The following is a 20819-nucleotide window of genomic DNA, read 5'->3' on the forward strand; positions in this document are numbered from 1 at the left end:
GATTTCATTAAACCTGGCGCCGCTAACGGTGAAAAAATTGGGAATTATTCTTCTGCCGATTCTCAGATCATCTTGACTGACTGATTAACTTGTATCATACGTGTGTGCATGACGTGTCTTTTTGTTATTGAGGACTTATAAACCATTCAAGTTAGCATGGAGTATTCGTATTAAGGGCTCCACGGCAAGCGCATACAACATCTTGGACAAAGGACATCCCTCTGAACAGACAACTGTTTGGAATTGTTTATTAGTCTTTAGATGAGAAAGGGTTCCTGTGATATAGGCCGGCCGGAGTGGCCGTGCGGTTCTAGGCACTACAGTCTGGAACCGAGCGACCGCTACGGTCGCAGGTTCGAATCCTGTCTCGGGCATGGATGTGTGTGATGTCCTTGGGTTAGTTAGGTTTAATTAGTTCTAAGTTCTAGGCGACTGATGACCTCAGAAGCTAAGTCGCATTGTGCTCAGAGCCATTTGAACCATTTGAACCTGTGATATAGCCACGCACGTTACTGATAAATCCAGTTTTCACCATTACTCTCATTAGAATTACATGGTTAATTCGGTCGCAGTTCTTACCGAAGTCTGGCAATGCCAAGGCTAAATTGTGTTTAAAATCCAAGGTAGGTAGGCAATGTCTCTGCATTGTGGCATTATTATTTTTTAAATAGTCTCCTGTAACCTCAGCTAGGTAAGGCCTGATGATTTTATAATCTGCGTTAAGGATGACAGTTTTGGATCTTATTTCTGGCTGTTTTTGGAATGAAGAGATTCCTTCCCCGGAAAAGGATGGAAGCCAGTTGGATGAAGTACCTCATTGTACGCTAACTCTGTACCAGTAAAGGTCGCAAAATAAGCGTGTAGTTCGACTGATTGTGCAGCTGTGCTTGCTGTTTTGTTAGGGGAATCAGAGTGGTGGCTTCATATCTCGTCGTTATCCCCCGCAGTTATGAACGTTTCTATTTGATACAAACAGGTGCCTTGAGTACTTACTCTGATTCTCGTTTCTGAGCTTTCCGCCTGATTTCTATTTGTGCAATGTGTATGGTTCCGCTCTGTGCGTATCAGTTTTCGCTATGCACATTTCTTTTCTCCGGAGATGTTAGCATCTGACGCTGTTTCATGGTCAATATCTGTATCGTTCACGGCACGAATTTGACTGTCTTCCAAGATTCTTCACATTGCGGCAGTTATGTGGACCAGGACCTGCATAGCTTTGAGAATGTTATTCATAAAATCTGAAGGTTCCTTACCCAAGTCTTTTAATTAGGAGAAGTAATATTCCTGTGTCCGTTTCTCATAGGGGGCTTTGCTTTCCGCATAGTGGATAATGCAGTTTTAGTGCGTGGTTTTGTGTATTCGGCTCACAGTAGATCCAGGGCTGGGATTGCAGTTTTCTGCTGGAGACATAGTTCGGGTGTTTTCTGCTTAGAGCCCGAGTATAGAGCCACTAAGGTGGTAGATACTAAACTGCTCCACAGCACGACGTAAAACGGCTTCATGCTGGAGGAATTTGATTGTGATGTGGCGGGCATTGGGTTCATACAGACGCGCAGTTGTGATGAGACCTGCTTACTGAGGTACATTCCGTGTATTCTGCTGCCCGAAACTCTTGGAACATACGTCAATCACAGAACATGTGGTCGTATATGTAGCCATGAGTCGGGTTAAGTCCAACTTTTTTTTAAGACAAGAAATTTGTCGCAGTAACTGTATTTCGTTGCTTGGTCTTCACCATCTAACAGTGTGTTAAAATTTCCACCAATCACTGTCGTATGTATGCGTGAGGAGTGAGACCGTAGTTTCTTCAAAGGAAATATTTCTTTTCCGTCGCCCGCAGCTCGCAAGAGGAGCGTAAATGTTGACTAGAAGTGTGTTAAATGTTTGTACAGAGATTCCTCTTCTGTTCTCCAGGAGAGCTTTGTTTTATGTGTTATCGACCTGTCACTTTCACCATCAGTATTAAGAACAGTCTTACAACCAGTATTAAAGGTTTTGTTGGGCGTTAGTAATTATTGTAGAAAAACTATATCCACATCGGCAGCGTAAATGTAACCTTTTAAAAATAGCACTTTTACCTCTGTTTTTACACTGTTGATATTTATGATGGATATTTTGAGGTCCTACATAATTAAGCTAATTTAATCTCCAGTGCTTTCTGATAATACTGGCTTGTGATCCACGAACTTTGGGGAGTGCCTACAGCATTTCTATATCCACTACTTCTATCAAATGCTCTGATATTTCGATTTCACTCAGTGACTTTCCTTCTAAACCAATGTTTCAACTATTAACTGCCGACGCTTTCTAGTACATTGTTTTCTTGTTCCAAGGTCCTGTGTCTCTACTTCCGTTTGCTTCAATATTATCTTTTTTAAATTTTTGATGCTTCTGTTTGATCCTTGTTCAGACAGCAGGGCCAGTTCGTGCTGCACTGCCGGTTTGTTTACTTGATATCAGAATTTTCCCTCCGCTCTGGACTCTATTAGCTTATATAGTTTCAGTTACGTAAAGACGACGGAAATACAGTACAAACGAGATGAACACTACGTTGGCGTAACTGAACGGTTGATATTCAGATATTAAATTCACAATAGAACTAGAGCAATGGTCCAGGATTAAATTCCTAAATATGGAAGTCACTAACGGTAATGGTATCCGCGATTTCATTGTTTATCGGAAGCCTACAGCGCAGACGCGGTTGTCCACAATTCATGTCGCCCAGAAATAGGCCTACATCAGAAGTCTTGTTTTAAATCGATGATTGCGAGGATTCCAAAAATTCCGTTAAGGAAAGAAAACATTACGTATGGGTTTTCGGTATTTGCAGAAGCTGCTGATGCGAATGTTTACGACAAGGAAATTTTAAAAACAAAAAATATTTTTTTTTTTTCATAAAGAATGATTTGTATTCGGAAATTACCCTTTGCAGGGAATCAGAGAACGAAGAAAAACTAAGATATGCTGTACTCCTCTACTATGACAGAATACCAGCGTTTGCTTCTCATTACAGAAGTGCGCATTAGTTTTAGTAACAATCTACATCTACATCTACATGGATACTATGCAAATCACATTTAAGTGCCTGGCAGAGGGTTCGTCGAACCACCTTCGCAATTCTCTGTTATTCCAATCTCGTAAAGCGCGCGTACGAGCTCTGACTTCCCTTATTTTATCGTGGCGATGCTGAGGCAATTAGATTAGGAAATGAGACACTTAAAGTAGTAAAGGAATTTTGCTATTTGGGGAGCAAAATAACTGATGATGGTCGAAGTAGAGAGGATATAAAATGTAGACTGGCAATGGCAAGGAAAGCGTTTCTGAAGAAGAGAAATTTTTTAACATCGAGTATAGATTTAAGTGTCAGGAAGTCGTTTTTGAAAGTATTTGTATGGAGTGTAGCCATGTATGGAAGTGAAACATGGACAATAAATAGTTTAGACAAGAAGAGAATAGAAGCTTTCGAAATGTGGTGCTACAGAAGAATGCTGAAGATTAGATGGGTAGATCACGTAACTAATGAGGAGGTATTGAATAGGATTGGGGAGAAGAGAAGTTTGTGGCACAACTTGACTAGAAGAAGGGATCGGTTGGTAGAACATGTCCTGAGGCATCAAGGGATCACCAATTTAGTATTGGAGGACAGCGTGGAGGGTAAAAATCGTAGAGGGAAACCAAGAGATGAATGCACTAAGCAGATTCAGAAGGATGTAGGTTGCAGTAGGTACTGGGAGATGAAGAAGCTTGCACAGGATAGATTAGCATGGAGAACTGCATCAAACCAGTCTCAGGACTGAAGACCACAACAACATTGTTCCTGCATATGTGGGTCGGTGTCATCTAAATATTTTCGCATTCGCAGGAGAAAGTTGGTGATTGGAATTTCGTGAGAATATTCCGCCGCAACGAAAAACGAGTTTCTTTCAACGATTTCCAGCCCAAATCCTGTATCATTTCTGTGACACTCTCCCATACTTCGCGATAATACAAAACGTGCTGCCTTTCATTGAACTTTTTCGATATACTCAGTCAGTCCTATCTGGTAAGGATCCCACACCGCGCAGCAGTATTCTAAAAGAGGACGGACAAGCGTAGTGTAGGCAGTCTCCTTAGTAGGTCTGTTACATTTTCTAAATGTCCTGCCAATAAAACTCAGTCTTTGGTTAGCCTTCCCCACAACATTTTCTATGTGTTCCTTCCAATTTAAATTATTCGTAATTGTAATACCTAGGTATTTAGTTGAATTTACGGCTTTTAAATTAGACTGATTTATCGTGTAACGGAAGTTTAACGAGTTCCTTTTAGCACTCATGTGGATGACCTCACACTTTTCGTTATTCAGGGTCAACTGCCACTTTTCGCACCATTCAGATACTTTTTCTAAATCGTTTTGCAGTTTGTTTTGATCTTCTGATGACTTTATTATTCGATAAACGACAGCGTCATCTGCAAAGAACCGAAGACGCCTGCTCAGATTGTCTCCCAAATCGTTTATATAGATAAGGAGCAGCAAAGGGCCTATAACACTACCTTGGGGAACGCCAGAAATCACTTCTGTTTTACTCGATGACTTTCCGTCAGTTACTACGAAATGTGACCTCTCTGACAGGAAATCACAAATCCAGTCACATATCTGAGACGATATTCCATAAGCACGCAATTTCAATACGAGCCGCTTGTGTGGTACAGTGTCAAAAGCTTTCCGGAAATTCAGAGATACGGAATCGATCTGAAATCCCTTGTCAATAGAACTCAACACTTCATGTGAATAAAGAGCCAGTTGTTTCACAGGAACGATGTTTTCTAAACCCATGTTGACTGTGTCAATAGACAATTTTCTTCGAGGTAATTCATAACGATCGAACACGATATATGTTCCAAAATCCTGCTACATATCGACGTTAACGATATGGGCCTGTAATTTAGTGGATTATTCATACTACCTTTCTTGAATATTGGTGTGACCTGTGCAACTTTCCAGTCTTTGGGTATGGATCTTTCGTCGAGCGAAGGGTTGTATATGATTGTTAAGTATGGAGCTAATGCATCAGCGTACTCCGAAAGGAACCTAATTGGTATACAGCCTGGACCAGAAGACTTGCTTTTATTAAATGATTTAAGTTGCTTCACTGCTCCAAGGATATTTACTTCTACGTTACTCATGTTGGCAGCTGTTCTTGATTCGAATTCTGGAATATTTAGTTCATCTTCTTTTGTGAAGGCATTTCGGAGGACTGTGTTTAGTAACTTTGCTTTGGCAGCACTGTCTTCGATAGTATCTGCATTGCTATCGCGCAGAGAAGGCATTGATTGTTTCTTGCCGCTAACATACTTCACATACGACCAGGATCTCTTTGGATTTTCTGCCAGGTTTCGAGGCAGCGTTTCCTTGTGGAAACTGTTAGACGCATCTCGCATTGAAGTCCGCGCTAAATTTCGAGCTTCTGTGAAAATCGCCAATCTTGGGGATTTTGCGTCTGTTTAAATTTGGCATGTTTGTTTCGTTGTTTCTGCAACAGTGGTCCACCCAGTTTTGTGCACCAAGGAGGATCGGCTTCGTCGTTTGTTAATACATTTCGTATAAATCTCTCAATTTCTGCCGATACTATTTCTTTGAATTTAAGTCACATCTGGTCTACACTCATATTATTAATTTGGAATGCGTGGAGATTGCCTCTCAGGAAGGCGTCAAGTGAATTTTTATCGGATTTTTTGAATAGGTATATTTTTCGATTATTTTTCGGGGATTTGGGGAGTACAACAACTCATTAGGTAAGTTAACCCAGTATACTATGCACAAATACAGCCCGTTTACCCAGACGGGGATTTATAAAATCAGTTAGGGCACGTATGACGATTTTCACATTAGACTGACGGGCAGATTATTTAGCAGCATGTTCAGAGCCAAACGTCATCATTTAACCCTTGAACTAACAAAAAGTTGTTAGTACAAAAATGAAAGACATGTCAGTATGCACTCCCTGGGAATAGCCATGAATAAAACTGCTCAATTTATTATTTATTTCTAAGTCTGCCAAGAGGAAGGTGTGATAAAAATTAATATCAGTGAACAAGGAGAAAAAATTACACATGGTAAATATATGATAGTCCCAGTGGTATATGCAAGGTCTCCAAGGAGGAATAGTCAATATTGAGGGATATGACGCGAACGGTCATTCGAACAAAGAAGTGTAGTAAGCACGGCCTCTAAAATGCATAGCTTAAAAACTATGTTCATCTTCGCTACCGTGAAACACATCTCTTCTACTGAGAAAGTGCCCATAGCTCTTAAAATATACAGTCCAGAAGCCGTGTTTACTTGATTTTTTTGATTCGAATGATCGTTCATATCATATCCCCGAATATTGACATTTCGTCCTGGTCACCCTCTATGTTTACCAGTGTCTCACGTGTATAGCGAGAGCCATGTCGTTGAAGATATTGATGAAGCATTGCACCTACTACACAAAGTTAACAAGGGATATATCCTGGATTGTTTGGAAGGTACTGAAATTTATAAGCATTTAAATAAAGCGCCAGAAAAGATATTAAACGAACAATTGGAGCTGTATAATAGACGGTTTCAGACAAATTTCATATAACACCTAAACAATTATTGTAACCTTTAATATGGTTCTTCCTTTGTTGTTGGAGAGGCTCTACCTGCCACAAAGACGGGACGCTTATAAAATAACTTTCACTACTTAAGCCATTGTAGATGAAAAACTATTTACCGTATGGGCATTCAACTTCATAGGAATTACGTTCAGACTGTATGCTGCAGGATTTGCGTTGTCAGTATCGTAGTGTTAGCGTCATGACTTGCCGTTAGGAGCTGGTACCGGTATGGCAACGTAGGAGGAACTCTGACCACAAGGACCAATGATATGCAAAGTGAACGGCACATGTTACTGTGATCTATTTTCGCCAACATATGATCCCTGCTCTGCGCGGGAGAGGCGCTTTGGACTCAATTGTTTTTCATGCACGATGGAGTTCCAATGACATTGCTCGTGAGGTCACTCGGTTACTCCGTAACATATTTGGACAAAACCGAATCATTGGCGGATCGTTCCAGACTGCGTGGTCCCAACCCACGATGGAGACTGAAGATGAGCACAGCGACGGAGGTAGCCATTTCCTACCTGGGATGTTTCGGGCAACAGTAGAGATATCTCTAGTGCGGTTCCAGTAGGGATGGGCAAACGATACTCACATTCGAACGGGCTCGAGATTTCCCGATACGCCGCAGCGATCGATGCAGTATCGGGCTTGTTCGAACAGTCACTTAACGTTTGAATCGCGCAGCGCTAGTGCAATGGAAACCCCAGAAGCTACGAACTAGCCGCATTAATGGGCTATGACTCTGCCTCAAATTTGAAAATTTCAAAAAAACACTGTACAAACGCCTATTGTGTTTAAACAAATTTACGGATTCTCATACAGCACCGTTATGTATAGATACACAGTCTTTTAAATAAAGGCAAAAAAGACGAAAATGTTGTCGTCAAAAAGATATTACTTGACTGAAACCAGTAGTATATTTTCGTTGTTTTTGAGAGGTGGTAATGGTTTACCAAGTAGGTTGCAAATGAGCAATTCAATCTCTGTTCACATATTAGAATAGCAGATAAAGACGTTAACAGATTTTAATCAGTTTGAAAACAAGACGGTAAAACTCAGATGAAACAATCAAAACAATTAATCAAGAATTAAAAGCCAAAAAAAAAAAAACGTGTGTCATAATAAAGTGACTGTAATTTTTATCACGAGAAAGAATTACAGGGCAAGACCCGTCTTGAAAATAGTACCATCAGATGTCACTAGATTGGGGGACGGGCGAAAGAAAGCTCGAGAATTGGAGTGAAACGTGATTGCAGTCTTTTATTTATTAATTAGAGCCGTTGTTACGCATGGTCTCTATCCTAGAAGATATTACAGTCCATGGTTTACAGCTATTTTTATTACTGAAGTTCACATTGGATTGAAAACGCCAAGACAGGTCGTTGTGATAGTACCAACAAAAGTCACTAGATCGCAGGTCGATCTAAAGATCGAACAGAGCCCGAGAATTCTCGAACTGTGAAGTAAACTATTCGAACAGTTCGAGTTGTGTTCAGACACAGCCCTGGGTTCTAGGGTGTTGTGGATGCAATATTTGTAACTTGTAACGTAATCATGGTACGCAATTAACAAATGTTACCCTCACACGTGAAAATTAAAATATCTTAGTTTCAATGGTTTATTAGTTATTTCTCTTCCGAATTTCCTTACAGAAGTTTCCACAAAGTTTCATAGTCCCATGAACACTCCTGTTTCATGGGGGCCCTCTCAACTGGAGAATGTTTAATTATAACCACCCTGTAGACCAGGATCTCACGTACGGCAATCTTCCTTGTAATTTTGCTGCCTTCCCACATACGTAATAAAAATGTTGCACATCTACCACATTTTTTGAGGCTTCGTATCCTGTTGCTATAATTCCGTTTTCGCTTACAGGACTTTCTGTTCAACTTTTAGATTACAGTTGGTATATTTATACAGTTTTGACCAAGCTTGCGTCTGTGTTTCCATAGCTGTTCATATCTTCGACGATATGCTTTGTTGAGACTTATTCAGTTTGATTTAAGACGTTGACCGTGGCCCGTTTTTCCACATCCACAGTTACAGTGGCGTGTTTTTATGTATTCTGTGTGTCGGAACAGCGACAAAACCCGCATAAAGGTTACACGTTTTCCATTTTATAACTGAACTTCAAATAATTCTGTGATAGTATGTTTTACGACTTTCTACAGTAATGCCGTGTGACATTTATATTTTTTGTGTTTTTTGTGCGAATTATGTTAAATGTTGCGGTACATAATTTTTCCCTTATCTACTATGACCTTGCGAAACTCTCGTTAGGGACGTCATAATATGTCGCAGTTTCCGACAAAGATGTGTGGAGTGTAATATTGCGCCGATAGAGGAAAAAATGTTGGGGTATAAATAAAATAAGATGGCTCTCGTTGTCTTCATGGGGATGATACACTCGGCTTTCCTTTCCCGTGCGCGTGATTAATTGAAATAATGAACAAAGTTGCACCAGATGCTAATAAACAGTAAGACAATTCATCACTTCCTCTTATCCAGCTGCAAATTACGTCAAATGACGACCCACGACTGCAATATTTCAATTTTCACTAATAAAAGTCTACTGTCTTTAAAAAGATCACAAAAACTCAAATCAGACGAAACCAGCTGTTTCAGTTAGTGTTTAAAAGCGATTCGAGCCCCAACATAGCGACAGATAAGAGCGCTGTATATAATTTAATAAACTGAAAACTGCTAGAAAACATTAACTATATTCACTGTTAATCATTAAAGGAGAATAGCCTGCAGACTAAATCGCACCTAATTGGAGTCAAACCGACACACAACGCTAAATTCTAAGCGCTAACTCGTAGTAAAAATCATGTGTCCCTCGGGGGTAAAACTGAGGCAAAGTCCAACTTTAGCGTTCAGAAGCACATCACACGAGAATCACAAGTCCAGACGATCATCAGCCACCCTCACTAGGCCCTGAGTTCTCTAAGTGCAGCTACTGGATTACCAGTAAAATTGTTACCTTCCTAAAGTGTGTGAGGCTGGAACCACTGCTCAGCCTGACGTAGATATTGCTTCAACTAGCTCGCTCGGAACATACTCCAACCAGCACACGTCCTGCCCCAACCAGAACATACCGAACTCCTGTAGTTACATCATGATGGCCGTCGACCTTATATAGCCTCGGTCCATCCCATCCGCAAAATTCCCGTGTGCGTAACTTAACGAGGTTCGCAGTTTCACCAGCACCAGTTACATATTTTGAGACAATACTTATGAATGAATTGACCGTGCCATTAGCAGAATGCTGAAATCCTGATCTGAACCGATATATTATATTAAATTTTACGTGTAATATTTCGTCCAATAATTAAAGTTGAATAATTGTGAACGTCGTTGCAATACTTAAAAGAGTTCTTCCTCTATGTGTCGTTAAATATTATTACAATTATTAATTTTGCACCACTTTCATATCGGATTTTTAGTGCTCTTTCCGTTGTAATACTCAGACTTTACGTATCTTTAATAATTCGTTAGTTACAGACAAAAATTGGCAAAATTATAAATGAACAAAAGAAACATACAATAAAATATTTAAATCTTAAGAACTAAAGATTGTAAATTGTTTGTCATGACCTCCGCCAACGCATACTACGTTGCTGTATGTGTACTTGTTTTGCGGTAGATTTTATATCAATTTTCTATGAAAACCAATTAAAATGTGTCTCACTGCTGAATTAATTACGCTATAAACCGTGTGTATGTACTAGTGGAAGCGTTCCGCAGAGAGCTACAGTTTGAGAGTCCGATCTTCATTGTACATTAATCAGTAAAGAAATTATTATACTTTTGCCGACTGGCGCTTACAGGAAAACTTCTCGAAGCTGTATCTGTCTGCTTAAGCCACGATCAAACTGAGTTTATATCCGTAAGAAATGCTACTCCTTTCCTGATTCGATTTTCTTGATTGAAATTTTCTCCCCCCATTTCTATTGGAACCAGGGCAGTTCGGGACACTAAGCCTCCATACAGTGTGTGGAATGGCCTTCTAAAAGTAGTACCCCATACTTTCCTCGATATTTTTGGTGTGGAAAGAAAATATAACCCAAAGAAAATAATAAATAGTGATTAATTTCTGTTAGGTAGTGACTTAATCTTACTTTTTCTTCATCACTGAATCTGTATGTGACCTCAGTTTTGTCACAGTTTGGCTGCAATAACTAGTAAATTGATAAAAAACGTGTGATTAGAATGAAAAATGATCTTAATTTTCAATACCAACAAATGTTTTATTAAAGTATAAACAGGAAAATGATAATAAAATCGCTAAACATGCGTAATTACACACACCGATTTAGCTGTAAAATTGGTGGTTGATCGGCTTCTTTGTTATCAGGGCTAACAATAAGCCACTTGCATTGAAAACGTTTGTGAATGGTTGACTTCTGCAGTTATATGGCTGAATCAATGCCATGCCGATTAAAACGCAAATAGTCTAGATACAGTTCGAAAAATATGGACTTAGTGCCTTTTGCTTCCCAGAGCGCACATGCTGGCTGCAAACTGGAGAAGACACTTTATCGACATTGTTGTACTGCAGGGGTTTGACCTTTAAGCTTATGGTTCCTGAATCGTAGCTCGTCTAACACACTAGTCAAGCTACATACGAGGGTTGCCAGAAAGTAATGCACCGCATTTTTTTTCTTCAACAATTCTTCATTGAACATGATGAGAATTACATACACGAAAGAATGGTGTTTTACCTACACATCTCCATCCCGTTCTATGGCCTTCCTCCAGCGAGAAAAAAGGGCGTGTATGCCTTGGCGGTATCAGTTCTTTTCCTGATGGCGGTGCCAGTGCTACACTGTATGAATCAGCTCCGCATCGTCCTCAAAATGTCTTACACGAATGGCATCCTTTAATGGACCAAACAAGTGGAAGTCCGAGGGGGCTAGATCAAGTCTGTCAGGTGTGACAGCCATGGATGATCTCCCGACCGCCACAAATCGTGGAGCTGCGCCGAACCGCCTTCTGATGACCTCATCCTCCGTGCCCAGCGACTAACTGTACTTCTGTCGACAAAAGATGTTCCATGGACTTTGCACAAGCGTTTGTGAATATCCCCCACAGATTTTTCCTCTGCAGTGAGAATTTCAATGACGGCACGTTGCTTGTAACGTACATCATCTAGTGGGGCCATTTGGAAACTGTCCTACAGCTACGCTATCTGTTGGAAGTGACGGAAACTCGGCGCCCTCACTCAGGAAACTTCAAATAATACGTGCGTAACGTTTCGCATTCATAGCATTGTTTTCGGCTGAGAAAAAAAAATGCGGTGCATTACTTTCTGGGCAGCCCTCGTACGTCTAATCAGAAGTATCTGGGCACTTCCATGGAATACAGTGTTGGCCAAAAGGTGTCACAAGAGGCGAACCCGCCAGTGTAACAGCGGGTGGAGAACGTTGTGCTGTCAGTTCAGAAGCAGTAACAGCAGAATGGGTCATTCAGGACAGCTCTATGACTTCAAACGAGGACTAGTTATTGGGTTCCTGAGTAACAAATCCATTAGGGACATTTCAAATCTTCTGAAACTGCCCAAGTCGGCTGTTGGTGATGTGATGTGATGTGCAAAAGCACAGGAAAATTCAAAGTTAAGCCAAGAACAGGTAGACTACATGTACTGATCGACATGGACCGTCGAGCGCTGTGGTGGGTGATAGTAAAAGATCAGGCTTGGGGAAGAAAGCACTCGTGAGTTCCAAAGAGCTACAAGCAGTTCAGCTAGTACAATGGTCGTGTGTAGGGAGTTACAAAGAATGAGGTACAGTGTTCGAGCAGCTCCTCGTAAGCCACAATTCCTGTAGTCATTGCTAAGCGACGGCTAAGCTTGTGGAAAGAGCGACACCATTGGACAGTTTATGACCGGAAAAGACCGATTTCGAGTGATGAAATACGCTGTACCCTACAGTAATCCGATGGAAGGGTTTGGGTTTGGCTAATGGCTGGAAAACGTTACCCACCATCTCGTATAGAGCCAACATTGAAGTACAGAGGAGGTAGTGTTACGGAATGGGGTTGTTTCTCAGGCTTAAGGTGCTTTCCCCTTATTGCGCTTAAGAAAACGCTAAATGCGGAAGGATATGAGCACATTTTACACCATTATGTTCTGCGCACGGTAGGAGAACAGTTCGGAGACGATAGCTGAGTGGTCAGCGGGACGGAATGCCATGCTAAGGAGTTCTGGTTCGATTCCCGGCTGGGGCGGAGATTATTTCCGCTCAGTGACTTGGTGTTGTGTTGTCTTCTTCTTCATCATCATCATCTCATCCCCATCGACGTGCAAGTCGCCGGAGTGGCTCAACTCAAGAGACTTGCACGAGGCGACCAGCCTACCCGATGGGAGGTCCTTGCCATATTTCAGCGTGACAATGCACCATGTCATGAAGCAGAACCTGTGACACAGTGGTTTGTGGACAATAACATTCCCAATATGGGCTAGTCTGCACAGAGTCCTGACTTAAACCAAATGGAACACGTTTGTGATGAATTAAACGTTGACTGTGCTTCAGGCCCCAGCGTCCAACATCACTAACTTCTCTGGTTTCCGTTACTGAGGAAGAATGGCCAGCTCTTCCTCCACATACGTTCAGATATCGCATTGAAAGTGTCCCCGGAAGAGTTCAAAATGGCTCTGAGCACTATGGGACTTACTTCTGAGGTCATCAGTCCCCTAGAACTTTGAAAGGTGGCTACACTGAGCCACAGCGCCAGAGAGTTTTGTTTCGCCGCCTCCACTGGCAGTGATCATTGAGAAGTAGCGGAGTGCAGTGCTTGTTGAGAACTCGTAGTAGGGAGTGCTCGCTGAGATGTCGTAGTGAAAGGTTCTTGTCGAGAAGTCGTAGTGGAGTGTGCTTGTTCCATGTTTTATGCAGTAGTTTGATGAGATAGACAGCAGATGTTGTTCTAATGGAGATATTGTAATGATAAGAGTGCTTTTCGTCAATATATGAAGGTAAAAGAAAAAAAAAATTCCTTTTCTTTTTATTATCTCAATGTCTTAAATAATGCGTCATTACAGGTTCAGTCAACAAAGCATCTGGCTTGTGTTCTTGTATTAGAGTGTAATTCTGGTTTTCTTGCGCAATTATAGTATTTCTAATTTTTTTTATCACGTCAGTATAAATGGTATTTGAAATTTCTTGTCTTATTGAAGAAGAACCGTGCCAGATGTGTACGTTGAGTCATACTTCCACACACAGAACAGTTATACTTGTGGTTTGGTTTCGTAGGTTTTATAGTTGCTGGGGACTTAATTAATTAATTGTGTTAACGAAAATTTTCATTTCATTCTTTGTTGTTGTTCTACGCAGTCAGATTGCGTAATAATACTAGTCAGGGCCAACCGTTTACGAGACACAGCGTAATCGGACATACAGCTACGAAAAATAAAAATGATTTTCAAATTTAATAAATAAGCCCCCATGCAACTTAGAGCTACTTTAAACCTAACTAACCTATGGACATCACACACATCCATGCCCGAGGCAGGATTCGAACCTGCGACCGTAGCGGTCGCGCGGTTTCAGACTGTAATGTAGCGCCTAGAACCGCTCGGCCACTCTGGCCGGCCCAGCAGAGTTCAAACCGTTACAAAGGCGAAGGGTCGCTCACTGTATAGTAATGTCCACTAATAGGTGTCGGTACATTTGATCACGTAGTGTACGTATAGACAACACTGAATGTGTGGTGTTCCTTAATAAGACTTCCAAAGGGTTGTTCAATTTATTGGCATCGCACCTAAGAGAGACTAGTGCCATGATTGCCCTATACGTCACGGAATTCCGTTATGAGTGTAGATAAACAATTACGTAGTCATTCATTCGAATGTATCAGATGAGCAAGTGTGAGCAGCTAATAGTTAAATTTTGCGATGTGGGCGAGAAGTCGTTTGGGAACTTAATCGCAGTCATACGAAATCAACTGCTTGGACAATATTCGAAGCTGTTTAATACCTATATACACCGAATTAACGCGTATCGGATCATCCTGAGTCTAGCCGTCGAGCAACGGTTCTGTTCAGATTATTATTGCTTGCTGGTGAACCTGAGTCGCAGAGTTTATGGCTCTGCGCTACTTTTACAAATTCTCCGGAGAAGAGTGTACAGACATCGAACCATAAAACGTTCTCCTCTAGGTACTTGGGTGTCCAGATCGTCGAATCTGGTTGCAGCCCTCGTCTTCAACTAGACAATTTGCAGAATTTAACTAGCTTAAAGTCACTCCGAAAATAACTGACTCACTTTGTGTTGGGCAATTATGAAAAGGAAAATCCGTTACTGTCTCCGCTGCTGAAGATGTGATCTTGCTTACGACACGACAGTGGCAATTACAGCGTTACGATTATTGAACTACATGAAAAAAAAAAAAAACTAAATTAGTCACAAACGGCGTGCACACACTTTATTCAACAGGTTAACGTCACTACAGATATTCGGATTTAGGTTATGACATGTTCGGTATGCTTGCCATCATTGGAGATAATGTGGTGCAGACGAATAGCGAAATTGTGCAGGATGCGCTGAAGTGTCGGAACATCAATGCTATCGATGACCTCCTGAACGGCTGTTTTCAGCTCAGCAATGGTTTTGGGTTTATTGCTGTACACCTTGTCTTCAACATGGCACCACATAAAGGAGTCGCATGTGTTCAGATCCGGAGGATATGGCGGCTAATCGAGGCTCATGCCAGCGGCCTCTCGGTACCACAGATGTAGAATGCGGTCCCCCGATTATTCCGTGACTGGACACGGCACACCACACGGTCACTCGTTGAGGGTGAAGAGACTTCTCGATCGCGAAATGCGGATTCTCAGTCCCCCAAAATACGCCAGCTTTGTTTATGACGAACCCATCCAAATGAAAGTGGGCTTCGTCGCTAAACCAAACCATATTCACATCAAAGTCCTGTACGTTAGTTCTGTGGACAATATTGTTGGCGAAACACAACCGCATTTCCGTGGCCCTGGGGCTTAATGGCTGATTGGTTTGAATTTTGTGTGGGAAGAGATGCAGAGCTTCAACAACGATTTGTCGCAGTGTCTCCCGGTTGATTCCCCCCTGTTGTACAGCTCGACTGATCGGCTTCCTGGGACTGGTTTGAAATACAGCGCGGCTCTTCTCGATATTCTCGGGCGTTTTCACCCGTTTTGGACGACCGACGGTGCCACCACTGTCATCACGAACACGACCCGTTCTCCCAAACTTGCGAATCAAATTCTCGATTGTTAGCACACTTGTACCGGTTGCCTTCAGCTTGAACTCGGTCTCAAACTTCCCTCGAGCCGCAGTTAGGTTGTTATTGTTCGCATAGTAGGCCTTCACAAGCGCTATACGCTCAGGCACGCTGTACCGTGATATTTTCAAGTGCAAACGGCCGACAACAACATGCGCATGAGCACACTAATTCTCATCATGCCCCGTGGCCAACCGTGCAGTTTGAACGTTATGGCGATTTTGTTTCACATACTTCAATAATTGTGACCCTTTACACATACATATTAGAGGGCCTCCTGTGCTGGTGTTTATTCAGCCCTGTAACAACAATAAGTTGTCAAAAAGTGGACGTACCTGAGGTATCGGTAGAGACAGGCCCACCAGATGTAGGAGACGCGGAACTTCCGCTTGCTGGCCACCTCCTGGAGGAACAAGTAGCTGAGCAGGAATCCGCTGATGACGAAGTACGTGTTCACCACCAGGTGCCCGTTGAAGATCGTCGTCCAGTCTATCCGGCCGTAAGACTGTCGGCACAAGAAAGGTTACTAGTCCCCGTCCTACACGATAAACTAAAGGTATTGTTCGTCAAGATATGAGAAAACGTACAATAAGTTGAACCAGAGTGAACTACAGACTGGCAACGTCTATAAATGAAGGATTTGGTCTACGGAGTTTGTCTTCTTTGCGAGATCTCTTTAACTGGTTGCATTAACAATTGATTATGCCGTCAATTTAAGGTAATTCTACAAAGACAATTAATGTATAACATTGACTGTATTCACTGACAAATAATTGCAAAATACTTCAGAGCAAGACGAGATATGAATACATTATTAAACCTATCCCTTATCCGTTATCACACTGTTTCTCTCATTCTTGTTATCCTTTTTCATTCTCCCTAATGAAGTTTCTTTTTGTCTATTACTTTGACTCTCTCCCTCTATGTCATTCTAATTTATTCATTTTCTCATTGTTCCTTCTTTCCCCCTTTCTCCCTTAATCTCAGTGTCTCTCTTTGCTGTCCTTTTGTTATTGACTAATAGGAGTACAATCCTACGTCCCACTATTTCCGCCTTGCTTTACCTCACTCTAGTTACTTCTCTCTCTCATAATTATTTTCTCATTACTTCCTGAACACACGCTTTCTTTCCTCTCTCATACTCATTTCTTTCTTCTCTCACACACACTTCTCTTTCACTACATCTCACCCAAATCATTCTTGCTGTTTATTTTGCTTTGGAGAGGTCTTTGATTAGAATATTTTATAACTATGTAAATCACTGTTATCTAAATGAATGTCAGTTTCAATATATAAAATTAATCACTTTTCCTTTTAATACTTTACTAATGAACGTAACTGTTGATTCAAAGTAGGCATGCATAATTCGTAATAAATTCTGTCAGAGAACAGTGTACCACAAAGCTACTGTTACTACATTACCTACTGTAGTCATAGTTGTGGTAATAAAATTGTATATTCTTGGGGAAAACAACAGTAACGTTCCACACTTACAGAAACTGTGCAGTTGGTGATCATCATTTTCTGTTGCACCCTTCTAAAAATATTTTCTTTTGCAAAATTTAATCGAACAGTTATGTTTTGCTCCGTCTTCACTCATACTGTTCCGTGTATTCTGAAATATTGCGAGGCAGAGACACAGTACTACATAAATAATATACGACCTGATTTTTAACACATTGATTTTACTCTCCGCAAACTCATACTTCTTTGGAGTTTAAACAGGACCCTTGCAATACTATATACGCACTTTTTAGAGCACAGGAATTGGTCGAAGCCGATGACTTCGGGCCGGTGGGGATTGTATTTACCCCTTACCAGCCTTAGCTAGGAAACACAGTGTGGTATAAGACATAGCATTGCGGTAGGCATTGTGATTGCAATGTAGATTCAATTTGCTGCCGGCCCTGCATAAGGGGGTGGGGCTTGACACCCCTTCATCTCTCCTCCCCCTCGCAACAACCCATGCGCAAGGCTGCGATCACGTGGTTATGCTCCCAGCATCCCCAGCAATAAATGCTAAGTTATATACTGTGTTTAGTAGATTAGAAAGAAGCAATGACCTAAAATAGGTAGCAGTGGTTAGCAGTGTCCTTTACAAAGAAAACTTCAACTACTACTACATCTGCGTACTTCAATAGATTTCTTGCATAAATTCCTTCTGTCGTGTGAAAACGTGTCCCGATAAGGCTGAATACTCACAAAAAATTTTCATCGAAATTGTTGGTAGTAAAGACATTATTCTTATTGTGACGATTACTATAAACATCCCATTTTCAAATATGTTCAGCTTATTAGTTCTAGTTTGAGATGTAATCATTATCAGTCTGCAAATGTTTTACTGATTACCAGTTGACATTTATCACATCTACATCAACATATACATGGCTACTCTGGGAGCTGATGATTTTCATAATTATAGAAGAATGGACGAAATATGTAATTCGGAGCTGTTGAACATCATGAAACCATTCTTGAGGAAAAAGAACACAGTCATGAGAGAGGATGTAAGCTGCGAGGAGAAGCTATAAGCTACATTACGGTTTATAGCCACGGTAAAAGTTAAGAGGACCTCAGATTCAGTGCTGTTGTATCACAATAATTATTACCTAAGTAAATCCTGAAACCCGCAACGTGATTTGCAGTTGCCTGAGGAAATAAGTCATGCTAAAACAACATAAATAACACGAAAGATATTCATGTTAATTTTATTAACTTATGTATGTAGCATAAAAGATGGACCTGTAAGTTCAAGAAAATCATTTCAAATGAGAGGAAGAAAGACTACAAATGGCAGTGGTGCTCATCATCTAATAAATACAACAGATGTATAGGCAATGAAATGAAGCATTTAACAAATGTAAAATAAATCCCACACTTCGCTCTTCATAGCAGAAGTCTAGAATATAAGCTGGACGTTCTTAACACTTATAATAGTGAAGCTAGTATATTTTATAAATAAACTCCACTCACTGTCTATATTTCACTTTTACTTCCGGTAAGTATTCGATATGAAATTTAAGATCTAATCTGTCTGTATATCGGTTTTTAGACTTTATTTCCAATAAGCGTCGAAAATAAAAGCTAACAGCTGGAGTATAGAAGATCGATAGACTTTAATTCATAAAATACACAGGGTGTTTCCGTAGGAGCGTGCAAAAATGTAACAGGGCATAGAGAGTGTTCAAAAAAAAGTTTCAAATGGCTCTGAGCACTACGGGACTTAACGTCTATGGTCATCAGTCCCCTAGAACTTAGAACTACTTAAACCTAACTAACCTAAGGACATCACACAACATCCAGTCATCACGAGGCAGAGAAAATCCCTGACCCCGCCGGGAATCGAACCCGGGAACCCGGGCGCGGGAATAGAGAGTGTTCCACTGAACGATTTGAGGTAGTTAACATCGCGCTGGTGAAGCCAGCTTAAAGAGATATGGAAGTAAACTTGTCTACCGCTTTGTCTAGCATTACTGTTTCCAGTTTATTTACAATTAACATGCTACAAGTTTACACGTACTGTGCTGTTTATTTACATGTAAATTCTTTATTTCCCGCAAGGAAATAAGGAGGCCGATCCTGATTACTAGAAATTCATGATGCAAGTTCTGTTTACTTCACATGTCCATAAGATAGCTCTGTTGGATCGTATTTACATTCAAAAAATGGCTCTGAGCACTATGGGACTCAACTGCTGAGGTCATTAGTCCCCTAGAACTTAGAACTAGTTAAACCTAACTAACCTAAGGACATCACAAACATCCATGCCCGAGGCAGGATTCGAACCTGCTACCGGAGCGGTCTTGCGGTTCCAGACTGCAGCGCCTTTAACCGCACGGCCACTTCGGCCGGCCGTATTTACATTGTCCCATGACAGAACGTGCTTTAAATCAACGACAGACCCATTCATTACTCGGTGCTATTCAGAGACAGCTGTACAATGGGGCAGTACAGGTACAGTTTCACAGAACTCACTGACATGCACCTAGTGTATCGGGAAGTACGAAAAAAAAAATGGTTCAAATGGCTCTGAGCACTATGGGAAACATCTGAGGTCATCAGTCCCCTAGAACTTAGAACTACTTAAACCTAACTAACCTAAGGACATCACATACATGCATGCCCGAGGCAGGATTCGAACCTGCGACCGTAGCAGTCACGCGGTTCCGGACTGAAGTGTCTAGAACCGCACGGCCACCAAGACCGGCCGGGAATTACGTAGCTATGCTCTCGCTGCTGAAAGGCTAGCCTGAATCCCTTTGGTTCTTTCATGTTTATGAGACCCCAGTGAATATGGAGATGGGATTAGTTGCCAGAATAATTTTAGCTGCCTATGATGTGATTCGAAACACACCAGGGGTATTTGTCAGGATGTGCAAGATCTTGCTCGCCATTGTCATGTTTGCACTGAAGTTGATGGCCATCAGTTTCAGCACTTTTTGTAAGATACAATACAAATGGTTCTTTCATTGTGTCAGTGATGGTATTTGCAGAGCATATCTTTTGCTCTAAGTGCCACATAAACCATTATGGATTTGTTAAAAAGTTAAACAAATGCTGCATCTCTATTGCTATACCCCTCACACGACGGATCGACAAACATCTCCAGCCTACAAATTTCTTCAGAAACTCTGTCACAGTTTCGTCCACTTCACATTCTGTAGAACAGCATTGAACCACGCGTGTATAGCGACAAAAGACGTACTGTTGTCGACAGCGCTACAAACAGCACGATTTGTTAGATGAAGTTGGGGGATGTAAGGGGGGGGGGGGGGGGGGGGTGGTCGGCTGTCGTGTGATCCTGCCCGCCCGACGTCCCAACAAGGAAAGTTCGTCAGTCGGTTGGTCAAAACTCCTACACATGTCCAATTTTTCGATCGGTTGGTCGGTCAGTTGGTGCGTGTGTAGGGCCCTTCATGTATCCACCAACAAGGTATCCA

General features: G+C 41.4%; 1 protein-coding gene across 1 annotated transcript in view; it reads right to left on the reverse strand.

Annotated features, from left to right (window-relative positions):
- LOC126412336 (nose resistant to fluoxetine protein 6-like) overlaps positions 1 to 20819 on the reverse strand; it is a 270762-nt gene that overhangs the window by 125010 nt on the left and 124933 nt on the right. Inside the window, exon 7 of the mRNA XM_050081879.1 lies at positions 16215 to 16384. Within this exon, the coding sequence (XP_049937836.1) occupies positions 16215 to 16384 (170 nt within the window). The remainder of the gene's footprint in view (positions 1 to 16214; positions 16385 to 20819) is intronic.

Source organism: Schistocerca serialis, chromosome 7 (assembly GCF_023864345.2).
Source record: "Schistocerca serialis cubense isolate TAMUIC-IGC-003099 chromosome 7, iqSchSeri2.2, whole genome shotgun sequence".
NCBI classification, from domain to species: domain Eukaryota; kingdom Metazoa; phylum Arthropoda; class Insecta; order Orthoptera; family Acrididae; genus Schistocerca; species Schistocerca serialis.